Source organism: Berghia stephanieae, chromosome 4 (assembly GCF_034508935.2).
Source record: "Berghia stephanieae isolate SIO BIC M18660-M18661 chromosome 4, UCSD_Bste_1.3, whole genome shotgun sequence".
NCBI classification, from domain to species: Eukaryota; Metazoa; Mollusca; class Gastropoda; order Nudibranchia; family Aeolidiidae; genus Berghia; species Berghia stephanieae.
In genome coordinates, this window is record NC_088363.1 from 25409501 (window position 1) to 25435617 (window position 26117).

At 34.1% G+C, this 26117-nt stretch overlaps 2 protein-coding genes across 3 annotated transcripts in view; one reads left to right on the forward strand and one right to left on the reverse strand.

Moving 5' to 3' along the window:
• The window catches only part of LOC144970299 (sister chromatid cohesion protein PDS5 homolog A-B-like), a 32405-nt gene extending 22094 nt beyond the window's left edge, over positions 1-10311 (forward strand). For both annotated transcript variants that reach the window (XM_078909787.1, XM_078909788.1), the window contains exons 31-35: positions 801-1568; positions 2662-2748; positions 3334-3462; positions 4272-4413; positions 7912-10311. In XM_078909787.1, the coding sequence (XP_078765913.1) occupies positions 801-1568; positions 2662-2748; positions 3334-3462; positions 4272-4413; positions 7912-7944 (1159 nt within the window). In that variant the 3' untranslated portion in view covers positions 7945-10311. The remainder of the gene's footprint in view (positions 1-800; positions 1569-2661; positions 2749-3333; positions 3463-4271; positions 4414-7911) is intronic.
• Positions 10312-15156: 4845 nt separating this feature from the next.
• Positions 15157-25856, reverse strand: LOC144970300 (cyclin-I-like). The gene is made up of 7 exons (XM_078909789.1): positions 25514-25856; positions 23661-23805; positions 23173-23301; positions 22672-22746; positions 22314-22454; positions 21400-21630; positions 15157-18706 (listed from the first exon to the last, which is right to left on the reverse strand). The coding sequence occupies exons 2-7, from the start codon at positions 23772-23774 to the stop codon at positions 18386-18388; spliced, it is 1011 nt and encodes a 336-aa protein (XP_078765915.1). The 5' UTR covers positions 23775-23805; positions 25514-25856; the 3' UTR covers positions 15157-18385.
• Positions 25857-26117: the final 261 nt, after the last annotated feature.

Genomic DNA, 26117 nt, shown 5'->3' on the forward strand with positions numbered 1-26117 from the left:
TAGCAATGAGAGTGTAAGATGTTTTGGTTTTGATTCTAAATTGAAAACAAAAATAGGCCACATGTACAAATTTTAAGAACTTAAGAAAATGTATAAAATTAAACAATCTCGACTTATAAATAGTTAGTTGCCATTACAATACATTGACACCAGTCAGTCATTTTTTTTAAAGGCTTTTTATGTTTGGTTTTGGCATATTGGTCAGAAGGTTAGCCAATAATAAGCAGAGGAATATTTTATGATTAGTAACAACAGATTTTTATATATTGTCTTATTCAGAGCTACGAAGTGTATGCCTGTAAGGCGATATTACAATTTTATTTCCGATAGAGACAATGCTGTTAATGACTAGGTACTCATTTTATACCTGAGTACGGTGGAGAATCTGTGTAAAGAGCCTTTTTCCAAGACTGAAATATGCACCGCTCAGAGTGGGACTCAAACCCTGGGCCTTCCGGTCTGAATGCGAATGTCATACCACAAGATCACATAGCCGCACAGATACCTTTTATTCCTCTTTCTTAGCTTTGCAGTAGTTAATCTCTCGATTATTTTAGACTAGCGTTTTCCTTCAATTAGTTCATTGCCTTTCTCTTTTTTTATCAGTGTCTTTTTTTTTAATGTATGATATTGCATACTGGGATTGTAGACTTTTTTCTCGTTAACTTTTTTTTTTTTTTTTTTGGCCTGATTGTACACTTTATTTATCTCTAAGGGTTGGCAGCTTTGCCTTAATGTGCTTATATTATTTGAGTTTCGGTTCCATGGTAATTTTATATTTCTCAATTTACACTCTTTAGGTCCGATGCCAAATCAATACAAGAGTCATTTGATTCAGGAGAGTCCCAGTCCCCCAAACACTCAGACCAGGAAGATTCTGGCAAAAAGAAGAAACTAATAGTCAAGGGTGCCAAGAAACAAACTGGTGCATCTGCCACTGTTCCCCCTTCTAAGAAAAATCCTGCAAGAACGGGAGGTAGAATTGTCAAGTACCGTGAAGAGGAAGAAGAGGATGAGGAGGAGGAGATAGAAGAAGAGGAGGAAGAGGAAGAAGAAGAGGAGGAGGAAAAACAAACTGAAGCAAAAGTTAAAAAGTCTAAAGCAGCACCTCCCCCAAAACCAACTGCTAAGAAAGCCGGAAGTGAAAAAGCAATTGCAGCAAAAAAGTCAAGTGCAGCCACATCACAAGGGAAAAAGGCAGTTCTGAAACAAACTAAGATTTCAGACTTTAGTCCGGAAAATAATAAAAATAATAAAAAAGGTGGTAAGGCAGCAGCAGAAGTGGTAGCTAAGGGTAGTAAAAAAACTCTCACAAATGGGGCAAGGGCTAAGTCATCATCATCAGTTTCATCACCACCATCAGGCAAGGGAAACAGATTAAAATCACCTTCATCTTCTATTAGTTCATCTCCATATTCATCATCCTCATCACCATCAATGAGAGACCAGAGGAAGAGGACAGCCGATAGTGATGACTCTGGGTCATCTGAGCGGGGGAAGTCGGCTGATGGTTTGCCTAGTCCAGCTGTGGTTAGAAGACTCAAACCTCCTACACTTCGAGAAGATATGTAAGTTTTTATATCTTTATCTTGGTTTCATTATTATGGATGCAAGATTTAAGCTAACGTGATAAGGGCTTGATTATTTGGCACCACCTCTGTGAATCTATTTTTATTCTTTTGTATTTTCTCTTTTTATAATGGTTTATACCAACAGACTTGCCTCCTTTGCTTACTTTTTAAGTCAACTTTTAATACCTTTCTCCAACCCTAGAAATTTTTTTTCTTTTTTCTTGTTAACAAATTGTGGATTATTTGAAAACACAATAAACCATACAATCACCGAAAACTGCTTCCTAACTGTTAAACTGTGACACTTCCTAAGATCCGAATAAGGGAGAGAAAACAATATGTACAAAATTTTGATGGCTTGATCAGTCAAAATCTTAATGGTTGGTGTGGATGTTAGCCCATTGGACTTCGAAGATTAGGAGGGTCGAGGCCCTCAATCCCTCTATATCTGATGTCTTCCTTGTGGCACTATGTCCATGTTTTGTGTTAGACCATTTGGTTTTGCCCAGTCCCTACCTTGGATCATTGTCTGTCTGCAGACAGTCACATGAGTGTTTCTGTTTATGAAACACATTATATTTTCTCTTTTGTAAACCATCTCCCTTTTTATCTTTATAGCATTTTCTTGTCAATCATGTATCGGTTTGTATATTGATACCATCTTAGTGCTATAATATCTCATGCTTGGGTTCTGGCTGGACTTTTAGTTTTCTCAGACACCCTTTGATAGATTGCTCCTAAATGGCCATGGATTGGAACTTTGGGTGGTTTCAGACTAAGATTCACAAGTAGTCAGTCTACTTTTGGGTTTGACTAGTGCCCTTTTATTTTCTTTAAATAAATTTTCACTTGGATCTATTTTTATTCATCATTTGGACAATTGCCTTTCTCTTATTTTCTTTAAATAAATATGAACATTTATATAGCGCATTTTTTTTTGTCTTCAGAGAAAGAACACATATTAATGTTTTTGTTTCTTCTCTGTGGCAGATCTGCATTTATTATTTAAAAATCTATTGCAGATTTATGAAATAATCTTTTAATGGTTCCTGTGAATTTATTTCTAATCTTTTATGAATTACCCTTTTAGAACCAAGAGGCCGAACTTCGGTAGTCCAAGGAAGTCTTCAATGTCATCTCCAGCCAAAGGGGCACAATCTGTTAACCCTGCCAAGAGGTAGTTACCTAGTTTTTATTTTCTTTTCAACAATGTATTTGTATATATATATTTTTTATTTTTTTTTTTTCTTGGTGGTTTTGCAATTTTCTGAATTATTGATCATACCAGTAAATTTTAAATTATAGATCTTTTATTTTTATTATTTATTTGTAAGGGAAGAGGGGGGAGGCAAATTCTGTTGGCTTTTTATTTTTATTTTTTTTTTTTTTACCTGCATGATTAGTTTTTATCATGAAAATTTGTTAAGATATTATATATTTGATAAATCAGCTTCCTATTTTAAGGGAATCAAGCTATTTTAAATTCTTAAAACATGATGAACTGTGCCTCTAAAAGATAGCTTTTATCCACCTGTGGTACTGTTTCCAACTGCAATGTACTCAGCTTATTAAACTGGTGATTCAGTATTATTTTTTTTCTCCAAGAATCTCTGATAAAGAAAGATTAATAAAATAGAGATTTTCAAAAAAAAATTTGTGTTGGGTGTTTTTACTTAAATTGCTTTTAATCCGAATAATTTTAAACAAAAGTTAAAAAAACACACAAACTTTATTTTTTTCATCTGGTCTTATAAACATAAAGGCAGAAACTAAACAAAGGTGAGGAGCAGCATTCTGACAGGTCCCAGTCTCCTGAGGAGACTCCAGCAGTACCTGCAAGAAAGGGGCCAATTGCCAGACCAGAACCCATCAAGGCTGTAAGAACTTCTGGGTAAGCCATAAGATGTTTTTTTAAAAATATGATTTGTATTGATCCCAAGTCAGTTAATGGATTCAGTTAGAATTGAAATATGATATTTGGCAGCTATAACAAGATGACACGTTTTTCATCTTGTAACGTTTGCAGTGTTTGGTGGTGCCCTTTGACCTGCTTTTGGGAAAAGTTTGCAGTTTGCTGTCTTCTGTCTCTTATATCTTTTGATCCCTTCCAGGTATCGCTTGCCTTAGTCCTAGAGTCTTATGTGTTATGCCTAGACCTTAGCTAGGATCTGAAACAAATGCATGTTTTAAGGACATAGGAGTATTTCCTATTTGGAAAGAATTCAGTACTTACTTCTTGATGGGAAATTTGTGGCTTTGTCATCTAGTGATATGTCTCTTGGTTTGCAACTTGAAGAATTTTTTGCTTTGGATGGTTCAAAGTTGAGATCTTGGAAAAGGTCACAATTTCTCACCATACTTGGGTCTAAAGTGAGTAACTTGTCTCTGTGGAAGAGAAATAATTATAATAGTGCTTATTATGTTCAGGGTTGCTGTTTACTTGAGGTCCCTTGTAAAATGCTTTATGCACAATTAGTGGATATATACCGCAATATTATGTTGAAACTTTTTTTTTTGTAGCAGACATGAATAGATTGCTCTTGGGATCAACTTCTATCCATGTTTGAATTAGTTCCCTTTGACCTACTTTGAATTAGGTGCTTGTTAGCCTTAAGACACATCTTTTAACATCATCTTCCTTTTGCAAGCTAGTAAACCTAATATTGTCCATTCAATTCCCCCCACCCCCTTTTTTTATAGGAGAAGAGGAAGTAGATTCATGAATGGTACATCAGATGGAGAGGATGGCCCTGAGACATCTCAGTCATCTTCATCTCTGTCAAAGTTGACAGCCTCGTCTCAAGACGATGACAGAAACAGTGGAGACGATGAAGGAATAAATGTGAGCATTAAAGTAATTTTTTGTTTAAATGATTAAGAATCTACCCTCAAATATTTACTCCAGGAAGGAGCTTTCAAAATTATAACCAGATATGGTTATACAATAGGAAAATACAATTTCCTCTTCGAATTCAGCCTTTGGCATTGAACATTTTAGATGAATTATTTTGCTTGAAGACTGGGGTGATAAAAAATAGAAGTAAGGGGTTCATTGTTTGCTCAGATTGCATGCCTATCCTCCTACACTCTGGTGTTTCTGAGAAACTTTAATCTAGAACCTTTTTATTCTCATTTTATTATATAAAGTTTGAAAAGAGATGGTTACACTCTCTTTTTTTAGAACCCTTGTTTACTGGAGATACACATGCTTTTGAGGAAATTTATATCAGATGCTACTATCCATTCAGATTTGGGTGGTTTGGTTAAGATACCTTTTCAGAGGTAGTGGTTTCTTTCTTCATTGACAAAATAATGAATATCATACTCTCTAAGACAAACAAAAGACAGACCACCGAGCCAACAAGGTAGGATATGGGAGAAGCAGAATGGAGGGGGGAAGGCACATACACGCGCATACCCTTCGTAAAACTGTAGCTTGAGTCCATGTCTATCCAGTGCTTGTTACAGGTGCTTGAAAATTAAGCATGGCGTTGTCAGGTGTTGCAATGCAATTCCTTTATTAGTGTTTCAGCATTTTGTGATAAATACTCACACATTGTTGGTCTGATTGTTTCGGGTCAGGCAAGCACTTAAGATGGCTATGCCTGAGACTGACCACAAATTTATGTCAAATTGCCTGACAGTAGGTACTACAAGAGACAATTTATAAATATTTAAACTGAATTTTTCTTACTATATTTATAAAACATTCTGATAGTCATGGAAAACACTTTTTAAATTTTGAAAATCCATACATAAATAAGAAATTGAGAGCAAATTCATTTTTCAAGAACTTAGAAATTTTTGCTTGCCAATTGATGTAAGAAAATGTTCCAACTTTGACGTCATGTAACTAACCACAAAAAAAATTTATCATACTTGTGAAACACATTTTTAAAGCACAGTGACTAGGTAAATAAAATGTAACAAGATTTGAATAAGACACAAATTTTTTCTAAATATACAGTCTGTTGAAATTCCCCCAAAACACTCGCGAAAGTAAATGTTTTGGCCTCCAGCATGACAAAATAGCATATTCCATATACTATATCATTAACATAATGATCATACAAAATGACATGTAATTCACGTCAACTGGTAGAGAGTACTCCAGTGAACAGCTCCCATTTTTTTCATTTTCTTCAAATGATCTTTGAAAAAATAAAGAAGTGAACATCAGGAAACAGTCAATTTTGCATGTTGGCAGAAAAATAGCTATAATCACAAGCAAAATGTATAAAAGATTAGATATCTCTCAAAATAATGTAGATAGAAGAAAAACATCTCACATTCTAAGAAACCGGACCTGCTGAAGTCAAAAATCATCTTAACTTTTTAGTTAAGTCAATATTTCCTTCTCAAAATTCAACATGAATGATAAGCTCAATGTTCGAATCAGCAACATGAGATAATAAATCAACCCCTTAAGAAACCCTTATAATTCCAAGACACTGTATTTTTACTTCCGCAACGTCTGTTTTCACTTCCATGCTGTTTTATGGACTTGTCTGGTAATTATATTGCTTGGTTTTGCCTTGGCCCTCTCTGGTATCCTTAACCGAAAGGGTGAAGTAAAATGTATTATTCCTATTATGGAGGGTGATTTTTCCACTGTAAATCGTCTCTTTGTATTTTATTAGGAGGGTATCGATATAAATTGGTAGTATAGTGCTTTCCTCTTATACGGGATCATTCACTTGTGCCCAACAGGTGTGTATTCTGTGCCATCAACCCCCTACCACCCCAGTCTTTAGATAGGATGCTAGTCTGAAATAAAGTACTTTCCACCACACAACCCTAAGGACCTAGCCACCCAATTATTTATGATTAATTCCCTTTGCTTGAGGAGACGAGTATTATATGAACTGAAGTGTAGAGTGTGTGTATAAATTTGTCACTTGTTTTTTGTTTAGCAATAAATAAACATTGAGAGACAAACCAGATATGAAAAAAAATACAAGGATAAATTGATAAAAACAACTAGTCGTTCAATAAAAACCAAGGCTAGAAAGTCATCCAAAAAAACGAAAAAATTAGGGGTTTATTTAGGCTGTTCCATCATTAAAACATACCCACTTACCGACCGAGTTTTCAATTGAAATAACAATATTAATAGTGTTTATTTTGTTTTAGACAATCTAAAACATAAATTATGAAGGTACTTTAATAAAATATTCATGTGGTTTTCGTGAACTCTATTCTTTTTGTCGATAATTTGAGATCTCATTCTCACCGCATTTTGTGTGCTGTTACAAACTGCAATGTGGTGTAAAAAAATCAGATAACACCCAAAGCTGAAAACAATTATTTGGCTGGCTTTTTAAAAATGCGATACCTCAGCCATTAAACAACCCTCATTAAAACAAATTGGTAGAGTTAGAGATAAGATGTTTGTCTTTTAGACAGACTCTGTTCAAATTTTATATCGATTAATATGTCAGGATTTTTAGCTGCTGTAAAGTTTTAAAACGGCATTTTTCAACCTTTAATGCCCATTTTTTATTATTGAAGTGGGATAGGAATAAAGCTGAAACTTTCCTCTTTAAGACGATACCAAATTTAGCTCTGTACGTTTTTTAATGGCCGAGGTATTAATGGTTGAATGACCCTGTTTAAAATTAGTCCTTTACTCGTGACGCAAAATATATGGGGTTTTTTTCTGCCACAAAAATGACGTCTATTGTGATACCTAATGATAGTGATCACAAGTTTAAAAAAGTGAAAGTGAGTTATTAGTGGTGCTCAAGGAAATATAGGATTCCATTGGTTGAGCTATTGAATACAACTCACAGTAATCAACTTTTTTTCAAGATGTTGTCTTGTTTTATGGCTTGATTTTATTTTATTTTTTGGTGGGAGGGAAACAAGTCAAATATATAATTTTGTAGAGTTTTTAGAGTTTAATTTTTGTCTTGTAAATCATCTCTTTGTTAAGCACCGTATTATTTTTGTTTTATGGATATGATTTGTAAACATTTGAGTGTGTTCCTCTTAGTGGGGACCTGTGCATGTGTCAGGACGAGACATTTGGGTGTTCTCAAAGTACACTGATAGTGTGCTCTTGGGATCTGCATCTGTTCCCTCTTGGAACTAATTCCCCTTTGTCTTCCTTTTTTTGGGTACTTTAATTGTCCCATTTTCTTCCCTTTTACTGGCGCTGATATGACCTCAATGGGTGCAAGCACAGCAAAACCCTTAAAACAATACAAGAAACATGTCTGTCATGCCAGACCTCTAGAGTATTACTGAGACTATTTATATATTTATTTTTAAAAATATTTTTCCTTATTGATCCATCAAAATGAATTGACTTTCATCTCCTTGAATTTTTCTTCCTCAGTTGAAGCGGAGGGTGCGGCAAAGGCGAACATAACCTTCAAAAGAAAACTGTAAAGACATCTCGTTAGAAGGATTATTTATTTCTGCCATCAGTGTTCTTTCCTTTCATGATGATTTTTTTAAAAAGTTAAATTTTTAATGATATATTATTTGTGTGGTGGTTTTGAAAAGAAAAAAAGTTGCAGTCTAGACACATATTGAGATGCAGGCTAAAGATTTTGTCAGTTGTATTCTGTGATATGCCATAATAAAATCATTAAAACAAAGATGTTTTTGATACATTAACAGTAAACAATCAGAAAGCTTTAAAATTCCAAACAACCACACATTTAATGCTCCGACCTGACTCTGCAAAATGACTTGTCCTGTGGTACACCATGACAGTCAATTGATGTTGTTAATTATTAATTTTTACCCATCGCAGCACACACTGTGTTAGGCAGAGACAGCAGGTTGGTGGGAGAGAAAAAAACATTGATATCCATTATCACTTGACCACAATTTTGTAAATGAAACAAATAAGTATGTGACCCACTGCTGTGTAAGAATTAAGTAGACTGATAATTTGATTTCAAGAGTTAAAAGTAATCGGAATTGCAAACTTAATTAATTTTGCAGGATAAGAAATTTTATTTGTTCTCCCTCCCCTCTATAATGCAATAGAAATCAAGCTTAGTTTGATGTTTTGGGCAATAAAATCTATTTTTCCCCAGACAAATACCATTTGATGCGAACCGAAAGGTTAAGTTGAAAGTAACTACTGGGACAGATGTGTTATAATCGTAACCATGTTTTCAAAAGAATTTCAACTGCATCCTCAGAACTCAATGCCTTGGACTGTTGGATTTGAAAGGAAAAGAAAAAGAAGAAAAAAAAACATGATCTAAGCCTTATTAATGTTACTCCATTGTTTATATTGAAATCAATAACCATTCATCTTAAAGTACCATTCGAAGAAAACTAAAGGTGTTTGTTTTATTAAAATTTATTTGGGCAGGGGGGGGGGGGGGTGAGGATAGTACAGATTTGTTGTAAGTGGCAGTCTAAAAGAATAGTGTGAAGGACAGGTAGTTCTGATATGAATATAGATCTGTTTTATATTTTAGGGTAATTTTGTCTTCCGAAATCCCCAGATTTTCAAAGTTTCTGATCATGGAACGGAAATTTGGCATTGACAATGATTTTCTGGAGTCTATGCAAAGCTGCATATGGCTTATCTGTGTGTTAGAATAAAACAATTTCAACTTAGACCAAATCTTAATTTTAAATCCTTCTCATGCTGCTTTTCAATGATTTAAAAAAGGGGATGGCAAGTCGACACTTTAAATGAATGATCCCAATGTCAGACATACTTCAATTAAATTTCTTAATCGTATTGTATATATATATAAGTTATGATTTTTTCTGTTTTAAAAAATTCTGATACATTTTGGTGATTTTTCTCAAGTAGAAATGTGGCGTATATCTCATTGTTGAAACAGACTAATGCTGTGTTCTCAATATCAATGTCATTGTTATCTGTCTTATGTTTCTCTCATCTTATTTTGATTGCTTTATATTTCAAAACAATACATTTGATTCTTTTAGATTAAATAAGGGAGTTTTAACTATTTACTGTGTACAACGTTTATTCTGCTGACTTTGGATGGATTTGTTTTTATACCAAGTTTATATGAGGTTGCTATGAAATTCTACGTTTTAACAGTTTCATCATTTGGATGATATGATATGATCCATTCTTTTTGTATTTTGGACAATTTTCTTTTCTTTCCTCTTTTACATGAATGAATTGGTACAAAATTTACAATTTTTTTTTTCTTTGTGTGCTTTGACCTAAAGAAAATAATTTAATCGAATTTTTAAAAAGTTTTATCCACTTAGTTTTTTAGTGGGTTTTTTGGGGGGTTTTTTTCTCCTATGTTGCCTTAACCATAACATAGCAGAAACAGTTATCAGGATTGAGAAGTGACAATGATAAATTTTATTTAATATGGGGTGAAAAATAGCGTATAAGAAGTCAAGACTATTACATTCCAGTGTTCAAGTCATTTTTTTTTTCTTTTTTGTCTTGCATTATAAGAAAGAAATTCAGAAAAGGAAGTATGATTTAGTTCAAGATAATTAATACTACATGCGGTTAGAGGCCCTGCTTTATTACATATTTTGGGGGGGGGGGGGGTTTGTCTTTTAGAGAGAGAAAAAATTGTCACGTGGAGTTGTGGTTTTTATTATCTCCCCCCCCCCCCTCATCGTTCTCATTTCATATACAGATTAATTGTTATCAGATGATTATGTTATGATAATTATTATTGTACAAATTAAATCTTCAAAATGTTGCCTTCTATTTCATGCGTATGATGGAAATAAATCCAGCCTGTGAGACGGCAATTCATAATATCTACTTCTATTTTTTTTAAACTTTGTTTTACCCTTGTATGATTTGATATGGTTTTAATCCAAGGTGATGTGAGATTCAGCCTAAATTTTGGTTGTGATATGATAAAATGTTTTCAAATTGTTGAGGTTGGTTGGCCAGTCCGTACTTATGCCTGTTGTCCTCTTCCCATGGCTTTCTATCCTTTTCTTGTATAGATAAGATGTGGAGTGATGTGGATGGAAATCTCAGGATTGGAAAACCCCTAGCCAGACCTGCCTACTACTAGAAAAAATTTGTTGAATTACGAAATCTTGGCTTGTTCTCTATTTTAACCAATTCCCCTTTGTCTTCCTTTTTCTTGGGTAGTTTAATTGTAATTCTAGAACTTTTTACTATTCCATTTTCTTCCTTTTACTGGCGCTGATATGACCTAAATTTGTGCAAGCGCCGTAAAACCCTTCAAAACAAAACAAACAATAATCCAGGTTTGTGGTTTCAGACTAACCGCAAGAATGTATTCCTCTTGGGTCTATATCTGTTCTCTGTTAAACCACAAACTGTGGCTTACGTAATTGGGATGTAAGCTGCGGTTTGCGAAATTATTTGCTGCATGCTAATGCTAAATGAATTGAAGTAAAAGCAGCATTTCTAGTTCCTTTTAGTACCATTTCCAACCGGTTCTGTTATGTTTGGATTTGCTTTCACTTTCAGGGAGTCATTTTGTTGTTTTTGTAAACATGAAGCATAATCGTTTGGGTTCACCACCCAACAGTTAAGATAACGAGATATTGTAATGCGATAGAAAAGAGTGAGAAGGATGATGGAATTTTATCTGAATGTGAGACAATTGGACAACAGCAGTGACAGTATCTAGAAGATAGTAGTCATCTTTATGATTGTGAGTCAAGTAAACAAAATGGGATGTTATCAGAAGCCCGAGAAAATTGTGTGCGCTACGCTACGTGAAGTGGAAAACCATTCTTGTGAAAAAGCCCTGTAACAAAATTTGGCATCCAAGAATGAACATAAAATTTTAGTTCACAAAGTTGTTTTCTGCTTGTACAAAAGTTGTATTTTCATTTGCATCTTTGTTTTCATTTATTTGTTTGGGTTTTTTTTTTCTTTCTACATAGAAGCATTATCTTTTATTTATGGTATTTCTTGAAATTTTGAACTTTCATTCATTGTATTGGATTTATTAGCTCCTCGTGGGCAAGAGCGATGTGATGCATGAAAGAAAACAAAAGCAAAACCAGACCCACTGCTAAGTGTTGACTTCTCCCTGGGATCTTTTAAAATACGCAGTTGCATGCCTTCAAAAGAACATTGACCAAACTCAGTTAATTCATAGTCAGATTATGGTTCTCTCTTTCTGTGAGAATGGAATCATGCTCTCTGTGCTTTGCTTCAAAGTCCACCATTTGGAACCAATATTCTGTTAAATTACAAGTTGCATTAGTGCTAGGCGACCTTTTTATTTTATCTTTTTGCACCAGTAGTTACGATTAGAAAAAAAAATTGTCACTGCCAATGCCCAGCTACTACCAATTCACACTTGAGTAGAGAAGGGCAGTTGTTAACTGTCTCAGCCAAAATAAATTCTTATTGCCATGCATCCCATCGCTGATCACGCTCAACACCTTATACTACTCAAACATGCCTACTATTCGAATAATTAATTCGTTGAATTACGAAATTTAGAGATTTATGATCATCTCAATGTTGTTAAAATGAAGTTTGATACCAGACGACAGAAATTAAGGATTTTGAAGCGTCATTTAGTCCTGGGGGTAAATTGTTGACCTATAAAGTTAACGTTAGTGATTACTATTTTTATCTCTTAAAAACTACGAATTTTTAAATTTTCAAGTAGGCAGGTCTGCACTTCCACATTTCAGTGTAACATGAGCCGAGCTTCATGCAGAGTCCATAGCATACATACACACACACAATGGTCAATTTGAAAGTGCGTGTGTGAGAGTGTTTGAAAGAGAAATGATAATTTAGGCCATTTGGGTTATTTCCCTTGAAATGGCTGGTCTGGCCAATCAATGTTAAACTGGGGCTCCACTGAGAAAGGTGAGGGCAGGCGATTAATGACCCAACCAAAATGAAAACCAACAACACAAAACCCATGCATTACATTTTTGTTAAGCCTAATCTAAAAGCACTACTATTCTCCCCGTTCCTTTGTTATGGTAAGAAACATCCATAACTTAAGATTATTTGGTCGGTTGAAAGTACAATTGAGCTATCCCGCATTTTTTAAGATTTAAAAAAATTATCTTGGATGTCATTTTTTTTCAGTTTGTAATTTTTTATATTAAAATGCTTAACATGAATCAAGGGCATTGTGTGCTGTACGAGACTAGTCTTCGATCTCTTTTAAATATGTATTAAAGTGAGAGAAAGAAAGCATGCGTTTGTTTTTGTTAAACCAACATGACCTTGATATCTGGGTTACTGTTTGAAAACATGCACTGTTGTTGATTATGTCAAAATGCACTTCAATGAATTGAGGGTGAGAGCCCTGGCAGTCTGATGATGGGATTTATATGCATCCCAGTTTTGTCAGCTAAAAATGTCACGTCAAATAAGTTGTCTTGAAATTTTCTCCTTTGTCAAAACAAATCGAATTGGCTGTTGGTATTGCTACATGTAGGGTCTTTTATAACCAGTCTCAGTTTTCCCCGTAGAAAAAAAAGGTAAAGCACAATGTCCTGGATTGACACTTGTTTACGCCAACAAAGGCCCCCAAAAACAACATTGTCTTAGATTATTTGAAGAGAAAAGAGTCCTGTGTGGATAAAGTATGTGAACGCCCTCCCGGAATTCCACACAATACACACAGATGATAAAAGACAAGTCTTGTATGTACAGTAGTGCAACCTCTCTATAACATTGTCAGGACCAGAAAAAATGTTATAGAGGGGTTGAGTCAGAAAAAAAAAATGGGAGGGGGTTGGGATCTGTTTGTTTATGTGATCTGTTTGTTTATGTTTTTAAAGGGTTTTACGGCGCTTGCAACACATTTAGTAATTTAGGTTATATCAGCGCCAGTAAAAAGGAAGAAAATTGGATGGTAAAGACATTCTTGATGTTCAATTAAAAGGACTTGATGAAAAAGTAAGACAAAGGGGACTGGTTTTTTTTTTTTTTTTTGTTTTTAAGGGTTTTACGGCGCTTGCAACACATTTATGTTATATCAGCGCCAGTAAAAAGGAAGAAAATGGGATAGTAAAAAGTTCTAGAATTACAATTAAAGCACCCAAGAAAAAGTAAGACAGGGGAACTGGGAACAAATAGGGATCAGATGTAGATTCCAAGAGCATACCACCAATGTACTTAGTTTGAAATCACCTACAAGTCTCATCCAGACACAAGCACAAAATCCAACAAAGAGGAACACACTCAAATGCTTACATTATACATTCAAAATAAAAATAATAATACATAACAGAGATGATTTACAAGGAAAAAAATATCATCTCCCAAAACCATAACTATGCATTTGACTGTTCCCTCCCAGCCAGGACTCTGACAGGGCCAGGAAAAAACCAAATAATCTCATTCCAAGACAAAGGCAGAAAGCATGTTGGAAACAGATATAAGGGTATAGAAGACACAGTATGTACCTCCCTGCCCACTATGGGAGGTCAGGATCCCACCCAGCAAAGGGACTGGTTGAATAGGTAACATGTAGATTCAATAGTACTTTATCAGTGTACTTAGTTTGAGATCACCTAAAAGTCTCAACCAGACACCAGCACAAGATGCCACTCAGAGGAATACACTCAAATGTTTACAAATCAAATGTTTAAAAAATTAATAAATAACAGTACATAACGGAGATGATTTACGAGGAAAAAAATATCATCTCCCAAAACCATAACTATGCATTTGACTGTTTCCCTCCCAGCCAGGACTCTGACCAGGGCCAGGAAAAAACCAAATAATCTCATTCCAAGACAAAGGCAGAAAGCATGTTGGAAAACAGATATAAGGGTATAGAAGACACAGTATGTACCTCCCTGCCCACTATGGGAGGTCAGGATCCCCACCCAGCAAAGGGGACTGGTTGAAATAGGTAACATGTAGATTCAATAGTACTTTATCAGTGTACTTAGTTTGAGATCACCTAAAAGTCTCAACCAGACACCAGCACAAGATGCCACTCAGAGGAATACACTCAAATGTTTAAAAAAATTAATAAATAACAGTACATAACGGAGATGATTTACGAGGAAAAAAATATGTATCATCTCACAAAATTAACTGTACATTAGACTGTTTCCCTCCCAGCCAAGGACTCCGACCAGGGTCAGGACAAAACCAAGTAATCTCATTCCAAGACAAAGACAAAAAGAAGTTGGAAAACAGAAATAGGGGGATAAAGACGAGAGTAAATGCCTCCCTGTCCACCACGGGAGGTCAGGTACCTCACCCAGAATGGGGAATGGTACAAATAGGGAACATGTAGATTCCAAGAGCAGACTATCATTGTACTTAGTTTGAAATCACCTAAAAGTCTCATCCGGACACAAGCACAGGCCCCCATTAAGAGGAATACTCAATTTTTTACAAATCCTATATAATATGTTAATAAAACAATGCAGTGTATAACAGAGATGATTTACAAGGGAAAACAAATATCATCTCCCAAAACTATAACGATACATTCGACTGTTACCCTACCAGTCAGGGTTAGGACAAAACGTAATCTCATTCCAAGACAAAGACAAAACGCATGTTGGAAAACAGATAAAGGGGGATAGAAGACACAGTGAGTATGGGAGGTCAGGAACCCCACTTAGGTCGTAATAACGGTATAGGTCTCAAATTCAAATGAATGAACGCCAACACTTTTACTTTTAGTTTTTTTCTCGATTCTATAGTTTATTCCATCTTACTTTTGCGTAGAAGTTGTTGCAAAATATCTACGCTTCCATAGAAGTATCTGAATGCACCACATGTTTTTTATTACTTTATATTATATTAAAAATCACAGGTCTCTAAATTTCAGATTTAATAGATAAGAATGAGATACCTTATTTCACATTATTTTTAATTTTGATCGCATTGGAACCTAAGGAACCTAAGAGTTTTTACGATCTTAAAATTTTAATTATCTACAATATATTATTTGGTGTTTGTTGTGGTTGAAAAAAATGACAAATAAAAGACATTTCTTTATAGAGTATGACCAATGTTAGACTTAAGGGCTTGGAAAATAGAGCAGGCATCTTCTGGTCACACCATCTCAAGCATAACTTTAAGTATAATCAACTGTTGGCGATGTCAACATACTGATATGATAGTAACAATTAATGCCAACTGAAAATAGATCCTAAGGGTGTTAACAGGATTCTATTGTTCCAATAATAAATGGGAATGACAATGGGTAATGTAACAGAAAACTCATTATAGGGTCTTAACATTTTGCTCTGTTTGGAATAAATTTCTGTCCCTTTTTAAGTTCATGTTTTCCGAACTAAGAAATGATCGTAGTTAAAACTGAAGTCAACGAGTTTGCAAAAAGACAATATTCTGACATCACAAATAACAAATCCCTCTCAAAAAAAAATATGAATAACATACATAACATTTATTCATAATGAAATGGTTACACACAAAAACAAACAAATAAATAATACTAATAACACAAGTTCAGGAGGAGAATGGGGTACAAGACGGATTTCTTCAAACTTTAACATGATAAACATGTAAAACTACACGAAAACAATTCCTACCTCCGTTTCTTTTTCACAGCCTTAAAAAAATTGTTTCAAAACTTAAGTTGTTCAATGAAAACCAAATATATCAGAAATTACGTTGCCTTGTGACTGAGATTCAAATATCCGTAATGACATATAAAAAGTAATCAATGCCCAAAATAATTGCATCTCTAGAATATCCTTTGATCCTAGACAGCAGGGGTTTCTTTTATACCCATGAGTGAAATCAGGAACAGACATTTATTTCTACTAGGTATGCTAAACAACATACATTTTTCTGACTTTGTAATCAACAATTACACTTTAATCTGCTGTCAATGAAGTGTCTGTAAAAACTGGAATTTTTCTTTTTAAACAAAGCAATGCATCTTGATTCTTTTATAATAAAACCTCATGTGCAATTAAAAAACATACTGCACAAACAAAATCCCAATTTTCAATTCAAGAACCTTGTCATATTGTAGCTGGAAAAATAATAAACATGCATTCTACACACAACCAAACACTAGTGGCAAGGCTATGACAAAACGTACCTGGATAACGAAATGAAGTGAATGAAAAAAGAAATGAAAACATAAGTAGCGAGGTATAACAAGCTTGGACAACAAATTCAAGATAATAATAATCTGAGAAAGAATGAAATGCAAATTAAAAAAACGTGTTTCAACGGTAACGTCAACAACAAATTATAATAAAGATGTAATGATGATATATAACGATTTAATTATTTTTTTTAATGGAAACATAAATATGATGAATGAGTGGGAAAATAAAGCATGGTATAACTATGTGAAGTAAAGTAAAGTAAAAAAAAAAAAAAAATCACAGATATTGTGTTTTATTTTTGTTTAGCCTATTATTGTTATATTATAAAATAACAATTAATTTCATACCATCTGAATATATTTACAAACATAAATAGGACATAACGTAACCATCGGCTTGCATCATTTACCTTTTTTACATGTTCAACACATAATAGTAGTGGTAGTATGCATTTGGTAAACCCTCTGGTCCTTTATTGCTGCCTTAATTTCATTTTACTACTGTACAACTGAGGGCACCACCTGACTCATGATGATAAAACTTTCAACAGTGACAATTGACAGCTAAAGAACTTCTCTTTTACTTTGGCAATCGTTGTCATAAACAGATACAGTGGACCACGAATTCAACCTAGAAACCGATTCATTCAGGAAAATATACAATCTTTAAAAATCACTTATTGCCCAATGACGAAATGTACTTCAAATTCAATTCTTATTACCCCTCAGTCTGCCCACCTTTGAATTTGAAGTCCACTGTATTCCAAATTTCCCTGATTGTAATAACTGAGTTATTTTTCTATTTACAAGAGTGATTCTTTACATCACGAGACTTGATAAAAAAAAAAAAAGAAAAGATTACCATCAGATTCAGCTGTCTTGGTATTGTCAATAGAAGCAGTTTATATATGAATATTGAACTCGTTAGCTTATATTTATATACTGGCATCTTCTTCATTTACCTCTGATACAGAGTAAAATAGATTTTCATTTCTTACGCTTGTAACATCAGTTATGTCAACCTCACATTTTTTCCCCTACAAAATCATTGGTAAATTTGCCCTGTTTCACAAATGTATGACGGGTACTAATTATAACAAATGGTCAATAGTAAATATCTTTCAATTTGAGATAAAAATTTTTTTTTTAAATCTCCAGTGCATCACTTGTCATTTTCTTCCTGTCACTATGCAATATTACGTCTGGTTACCAAAACATACCAAAAAGAGAACAGGACAGCTCTTACATTTACGATAAATGGTATGAAATGTAACTTAGGTTGAATACAACATATTACATAATTTATAATTGAAAAAAAAAGAAAAAGAAAAGAGTTAACATTAATACAACAACTTGTGTTCATTCAAAGAAAACGATGATACCATTTAACTTTTTATTTTTTTTTTTTGGTATTTCAATTCATTTTTTATTTTTTTCATATGTTTAAGCCACTTTGAATTTTTTTTTATTACTTTTTCTCTTTAAGTGAGAGGGATTATTGAACAAAATATCAAGTCTGAGCGACTTGAAAAGAGTTGAAAATTAAAAACAATGTCAAGAAAAACCCGACATGGTATTGAAACACTTTATGAAAAAAAACGGTTATCATGTTTGGATATGCTCACCAATTTGATTGTATAGTTATATGAAAAAAAAAGCAAAACAATTCTCCCTCCTCGCCTACCCCTACATCAACATGATAATCATTGGTATATTCATAAAGTGTTTCTATATGTCCCTGAGGTACAATTCCTTATTGAACTAAAAGCATCCTCTACTTTATCAAGGGATGTCTTATTAAAATTTCTAAAGAATTACTTAGGTGACCAATAAGGTATGACCTGCAGGGATGTTCATTAATGTTTCCTCATGATCTTGGTGCATCTCTAGACTGCATGATGTCCTCTTGGTTGAAGCAATGATTTCCGATTCATCACCATAAAGACGTTTGATTCCATCATAAATATTGTCATCTTTCTCTTCTGCTTCCATTGGGACATGATGGTCAACTTTACGTTTCTTGGATCGAGGAGTGGAAGTTGATGGAATCCTGGATCGACTTTGAGGTGATATATTCAAATGTTGATTCAGGAAGGAGGACATCATTTCTCGGCAATGCATCAACTGTTCACTTCCAACCTAGATTTAACAAAAAAAAAAGGGAATAATAAACCATCAATACAGTTCCCATGCTATGCCACATCTTATAACCCTATTCCTAAGAAACGAATGATATGAACATCACTTTTGACCTTGTGATTTGTTAATTGAAGTGAAATATTACAAGACAGGAATATGTGAATTAAAATACACCCTGGTGCTCTCCTACGTTTGTTTTTAAGTAAAGGGTTGACTGCGCTTGCAACACATCAAGGTCATATCAGCGCCAGTGGAAGAAAATGGAATAGTTAAAAGCTCTAATTGTTTGTTTGTTTTTAAGGGTTTTACGGCGCTTGCAACACATTTAGGTTATATCAGCGCCAGTAAAAAGGAAGAAAATGGGATAGTAAAAAGTTCTAGAATTACAATTAAAGCACCCAAGAGAAAGGAAGGACAAAGGGGAACTGGGAACAAATAGAGATCAGATGCAGATTCCAAGAGCATACCATCAATGTACTTAGTTTGAGATCACCTATAAGTCTCATCCGGACACAAGCACAAAATCCAACAAAGAGGAATACACTCAAATGCTTACATTATACATTAAAAATAACAAACATAATAATACATAACAGAGAGATGATTTACAAGGAAAAAAATATCATCTCCCAAAACAATAACTATGCATTTGACTGTTTCCCTCCCAGCCAAGGAATTCCAGCCAGGGTCAGGACAAAACCAAGTAATCTCACTCCAAGACAACGACAGAAAACAATTGGAAAACGGGTATGGTGGGATAGAAGACACAGCATGTACCTCCCTGCCCACTATGGGAGGTCAGGATCCCCACCCAGTAAAAGCTCTAATATAACACCCAAGAAAAAGTAAGACAAAGGGAATTGTTTTAATAGGCAACAGATGTGGATTCCAAGAGCTCACTATCAGTGTACTTAGTTTGAGATCACCTAAACGTCTCATCCTGACACAAGTACAGGTCCCCACTAAGAGGAACACACTCAAATGTTTATAAATCATATTTATGTAAAACAAAAATAATACAGAGCATAACAAAGAGATGATTTACAAGACACAACATATTATCTCCCAAAACTCTAACTAAACATTTGTTTTACTCCCAGCCAGGACCAGGAAAAAGAAAAACAAGTAATCTCATTCCAAGACAAAGACAGAAAGCATGTTGGAAAACATATATAGGGGGGTAGAAGACAGTAAGTGCCTCCCTGCCCACTGTGGGAGATTAGCAACCCCACCCAGTCTCTCCTATGTGGTGTGAGACCCCATACTACATTGTAAACGTAATTAAAATGGGTCATTATTTTTCTTTGTAAGGATAGGCCTACTTTTAAAAAGTAAAGAAAATTTAATTAAAATGTTGACCAAGAAAATAAGCTTTGATCCTGTTTCATACCTAGACAATGCAGTTTTATCAAGTGCCATGTGCACTTAGCAGGACTGATATGGAATTCTTTCAAGGTTTAAGATTGACCAAGCATTGTTTTTAACATAGGTCAAGTTGGTAGAGCACTCACTTCATAATCGAAGGGAACAAGATTGATCCTGGGTGTAGTTAAGATTTTTTCTGACCCCCCCCCCCCCCCTCCTCCTACCTACCCAGCAGTGATTGGGTAGCTGGGTCTGTTAGATCTGGTGGAAAATACTTTGTGATAAACTAGCGTCCTATCCAAAGAGTATCCAAAGCAATTGCTATTGTCTTGTTTCACGCTATAAAAACTGATATAAACTCCGGCTCCTTGGGCCTAATGGCTCTGAAAGACTACTTTTAAAAAACTTTTTTCACATGAGATAAAAGAACGAGTTAGATGATAAAAAAGATTACCAATATGGTACCAGGCTGTAGATATATAATTCAACTTAGAAACAGAAATATAATACATTCGAATCATCTGAAATGTTAATATTACTAAATCGTTTTTTTGTTTGTTTGTTGCTTTAGGTCTCTTCCAACACAATTGAGGTTATATGAGAGACCGCTGAAACAAAAAAACAAGCAATCTAACAAAAATAGTACAAATGTCAATCAAAATCATAACCTAAAGATATCATAAGCTAAATTATAAATAACCAAGAACAAACAGGCAGAGGATTTACAGGAAAAAAAATATCCCCTGTCAAAAATACAATCACAAACCAAAGAAGCAGGATAGGCTAGTAAAGAGAAGAAGAAACGACATCACTATCGGATCGTACACCCATGCGAACATCATAGGTATATGATTCAAGGGTGATGCTCCCATCCAACCACCCGCACTAAATCGTTTTGAATAGAGGGGAAAAAATAGTTTGGACAAGAGGAAAATGAAAATTAATCATTGTTTCATTATATATTTCTGTGAAAGGTAATATGATCTCATTCAAACTTAAACACAGAAGGAAAAAAAACAACCCCAATAGCCTACAAAATTCTAGCATATATTTTCCCTAATTAGACATTTAAAATGTCAGATTCTAAAAACAGTCATATCCCAAAACGTCGACGTCTCGACTGAAAAAAAAAAAATACAAAGAAATGAAAGCATCTTTCTAGAGAAGAGGTGCAACATTACAATACATCACATAAACTGGTTAGCTAATAAAAACAAAATGTTTGAAACTTGAACTGTCTAAATTTGTTGGATCCAGTGCATCTTTCTCTCCCCAATGTATAATCATGGCTTCTTTACACCTAATTACAACAATTGTTCTCTACTTACATTTGTCAAACGTTGAAGAACCACCACAATTCTGAGCCAGCCAGGAGTTAGTTGTTCAATCTCCAGACTTATCAGAGCGAGAGCCAGTGTGGAAGGACGAAAACTCATCATATCATGGCAGGTCAAGCAACGAATAAGTTTACGTAAAGTCGTCATCAACATCTCAGAGGGCGTCAAGCAATCCTGACCTGTAAGAAGGTGGGGATAGTGCATCATAAGCACTGCATGGATCTGGACAAGGGGAAAAAAATATACTGAAACAAGGATCTGATGTGTCCTAACTTGCAGTAAATAATAATAATAATAATAATAATAATAATAATAATAATAATAATAATAATAATAAAACAAAACAAAAAAAACAACCCAAAAATACTACTCGCAACAATAAATCAGGGAAGGAGGGGGTAAAACTAGTGGTAAATATTATTTCTTTGAATCCATTACAAAAAAATACAGTTTAAATTTCTTTCTTTACAAGAGCCTATATTCCAATGGTCGACTGGATCAATAAAAATTCACATAAAACTAACATTCCTCCAAGCTCAATGAAAAAAACAAAAAAAAAAAACAACCAACACCAGATTTAAAGATGTTCATTTTTCACCATCATTTGCTTGTCTTTAAATAAGACGACAATGATCCCTTATTGAACGAACCCATAAAAAGGCTTTGCCTGAAATAGCCTAAAAACTAATAATTGATCCATTCCTCAAATTAGAAAAGAATGATTTTATAATAAGTATTATGGTTATGAGGGATGGTATATTCTTTGATAAGGCATGGAAAAGAACAGAGTTGACGAATTAAAAAAACACAAAAGATAAAATTTTTCATTTGAAACAAGATGTTGATCAGCAAGGCTATGAAATAATTTTATATTCAGCAGACTAAACCTTGAAAAAAATACATACCATGTGAAGAAAGTCGATGGCAGACGGCATCCTAATATTCCATTCAAACTTTGTTAAAATAACCAGCTCCATGCGGGTTATTTCAGCAAAGGAGTTGCCACATCCACTTTTCCTCACAAAATCCTGCGTTGGGGGAATATTCTGAAAAACAGAGAAGTATAGTACTGATTCACTTAAGACACTTAATACAAGTTCTTAGTTCCATCACAAAAACTTTAAACTGGAGTGTTATTTGACACATATAAAAGAGATGGAGACAATTTCAATATTTTAAAATAAAGACATGTGAACAACTTCAAGACAGAATTATGAGCATAATTGTAACTCGTAAAAAAATGGAGCAAGACTAAAAACTTACCTCATCTTCTTCAAGCGTTTTGGCTGCTATATAAAGACAGGTCACAGTGACACACAGCAAGTACTTGGGTCGAACCTGGAGAAAAAACACTGAAAATATAGTCTGTAACTAAAATCCTGACATAAAACTCCTTCAATTTCTAATTTTCATTAGAAAAAAGACTGACTTGACCTCCATAATTGATAATGTCTGTTAAAACGTAATACATCAAACAAATGCTTTAGTAATGATCAATACCATCAAGTGACAGCTAATCTACATTTCACCAAAAGGAAAACAATATTACATCCACCAAACTTGACATGGCAACATTTGACGATTTGCCATGTTTCATTTAAATTTAAGAGACATTGAAGATAGATCCCTCTAACAAAAGCCTTATATAAGAGCAAACTGTAGGAATTAAGTGAAACTATAAAACAAAAGTACTTTAAAAAAAAAAAAAAAAATTTTCCATGAAACAAACTAGATAAGAAATTCCGTAATTTGAACTTCACATACCTTAACTGTTGTTAGAAATTTGTCCATCAAAGTAATTGCGAGACCACATGTTTCTGGCAAAAACTTGAATTGAGCAGCTAAGCGAGCAATCATCATAGCAGAACCATCACGCTGTTTAGCGTTGATAACCTAGTGGTAGGAGAAAATTTTTAATGTCAAGACAAAAAAGACAATCCTTCTAGAAAAATAAATAGTACCAACCTTAATAGCTACACTACAAAATCAATAAATGATTAAATGTGCAAGACTCAACACATAATTGGAAGAAATGTAACATTTTAAAATATTGCAAATCTCAATTGTCTTATTCTACAAGTAATAAGCAAACATATCTAAAGCATGAATACAAATTAAATTTGTTTGTTTATGCAAATAAACAAGATGGTGAAGAAATTTTAATTTTTTAAACTGTAACAAAGAAATGGCATCATTTGAATAAATATAACAACTCATGAAAAGACATTTTAATAATCGCTAGATCCTCTTACCTCATCAGATGCAGCTTTGATGACTACTGATTTCCAGAACTTGCGCTCTTTGTCAAGATTTGACCCAAGACTGTGCATCACCCGCCTAGCATCCAAAACGCCAAGATGATCCATCCCTCAACACCCCACAGATGCACCAAGATACCTGGAAATGGTAGATTTCAAGGATGAAGCAATTTCATATCATCCTGATAAAACCAATAATAATAATAATAATCATAATAATAATAATAATAATAATAATAAGGAAGGACTCACATCACGTCTAAAGAAGGAATTTTTAATTATGGGGGGGGGGGGGGAGGGGAGAGAAACCAAACAGACATACTATGTTTGCCATCTCTTGCAATATCGAAACTGATGGGAAAGACAATGAGTATTAATGCCTCGGCCGGAGATATAAATGACAACTGACTCAGCATATTGTTTTTGAAATTAGAAAAATCACATTCTTGTTAAAATGGAACTTATCTTAAATTATAGTAATATTTATTGGACATTGCATAATGCATAATATAAAAGTGCTACGAACTATGGAAGTCCTCCCAATAATAATAATAATATAACATGGATGTCAAAATAATTTAAGTACGGTGAAATCAGTACTGGCAGTTGCAGTATTCATACCGTAGTAGGCTGAAATTCCACATACAGGCACAGTAGTCATAGTAGTCGTAGTAGTAGTAGTAGTAGTAGTGGTAGTAGTGGTGGTGGGAGTAGTAGTAGTAGAAGTAGTAGTGGTGGTGGGAGTAGTAGTTGTAGCTGTAGCAGTGATGGTGGTACAGTCCACTGTAGTTGTATTAGTAGTTTTGTTAAAGTAGTAGGAGAAGAAATGTTTCTTTATAATTAAATATGAATTATAATTCCAAATTAACCTAGGGATCATGCTCCTATAAAATTACAATTTCAGAGAGGAAAACTTTCTTCAACAATCCTGAATGGAATTGTTTATGAAAATATGTCTTAAAAGTATTTTTTGTGAAATTACCAGACATGTACTGAGAAAATCAATCCTCTCTTTTCATAGTCCGCTTATTTGAAGTTGATGGAAACAGTCAAATCGTTATGGGACGGGATATACTTTCAAACCAAAGTAAAAAAGAAAACAAAATTTTAAAAAAACAAAAAACAAAAAAAAACAAAGTAAAATATCGTCCATTACGGGCCCATTATTGTACTGTCGTAAAAAAAAAAAGTGGTGGCTACAGAGCGATTTTACCCAATGTTTAGACTAGCACCAGGTTGCGACCCTGGATTTTTTAAAGAATTATTTTTTACTTCTTTCCGAGATATTGGAAATTTAGTCAGGAAAGGGGTAGGGGTGGCCTCAACAAAAAATGAATTCAAGGCAAATTAAATTTTAAAAAGCAAAATAAAAAATAATACCACTGGATTACATATATGTATTGAATGTATAATAAAGCGTAACATTAAATTAAGAAACAGGAATTTCATAGTGGCTTTGTCAAATTCGGTAAAACAAGGAAGCTGACCTGACCACTGACCTTGTTTTAGTTCAGTTCGAGCTTTTGTTGTCATGACATAATTTAACTCGATCATTCTAGAAGTCGGCAAAAATTCTATAGTCTATAGAACTTCAATTTCATCGGGACGTATTATTTCACTGATCCCCCCAGTTAAAGTTTTAACTTGGGAGGTTAACAACAATGAACAACTACAATGACAATTCCAGAAACGGTAATAAATATTCATTTCTGCTAAGGACAGTCGGAGTAACTGTAACGACGGATGGGAAATCAGTAGTGAACTGAACAAGGGTTGGGTTGGGTGCCCTGTCGCAAATTAAACATTTATTCCTAAACCATAGCATTAAGATGTAAAAAAAAACATACCTGAGAACACAATGGGTAGAGTTTTAAAACTCTGGACTCCCTTAGGTCCATTAAAGTAAGGACAATCCTACTGGAGCAACATTTTCAATTGATTTTGCAGAGTTCAACGTAAAAATGAAGAAATCTGCTTGTTCTCACGACACTTCTGGCCTTCGGGTCACTAAAAATAACTTTCAATATTCATACACAGCTTATTTGGAAAAGATTTCTTCAATTCATGAAAATTTTATCTTAATTTTCTGTTCAATCGTATGATATATTAATTAATAAAGCATTTATTAAGTATTACTTATACGGAAAGGAATTATTAAGCTCTTGCACGAAGAAACATTTAGGACTATTTACTTATAAATGATAATGACCATGGAAATTTCATTAGCTAGAAGAGTCGAATAATTTGTTTACGAAAGCTTTTTTCGAGTTTATGGGGTCTCCACGCAATGAAATCTCCAACAAAAATGTAGCATAGAATTTTTAGAATAAAAAAGTGAACGAATAACGAAGTAAATAATTTGATATGAAACTATTCGCAATTAAAGCCGTATTGCAAACTCACAATTAAATTCTAAAATTCCTGCAACAAGCTACCACCCCTCTGACCCAG

Bases quoted from the DNA above. Each gene is read 5' to 3' on its own strand.
- LOC144970300 (XM_078909789.1), bottom strand. From the start codon at position 23,774: ATGGATCATCTTGGCGTTTTGGATGCTAGGCGGGTGATGCACAGTCTT. The intron at 22,747-23,172 runs GTATGTGAAGTT...TTTTTTCTCCAG, and splicing joins AATTTCTAACAACAGTTAAG to GTTCGACCCAAGTACTTGCT. The intron at 22,455-22,671 runs GTAAGTTTTTAG...TCTGTTTTTCAG, and splicing joins AAACGCTTGAAGAAGATGAG to AATATTCCCCCAACGCAGGA.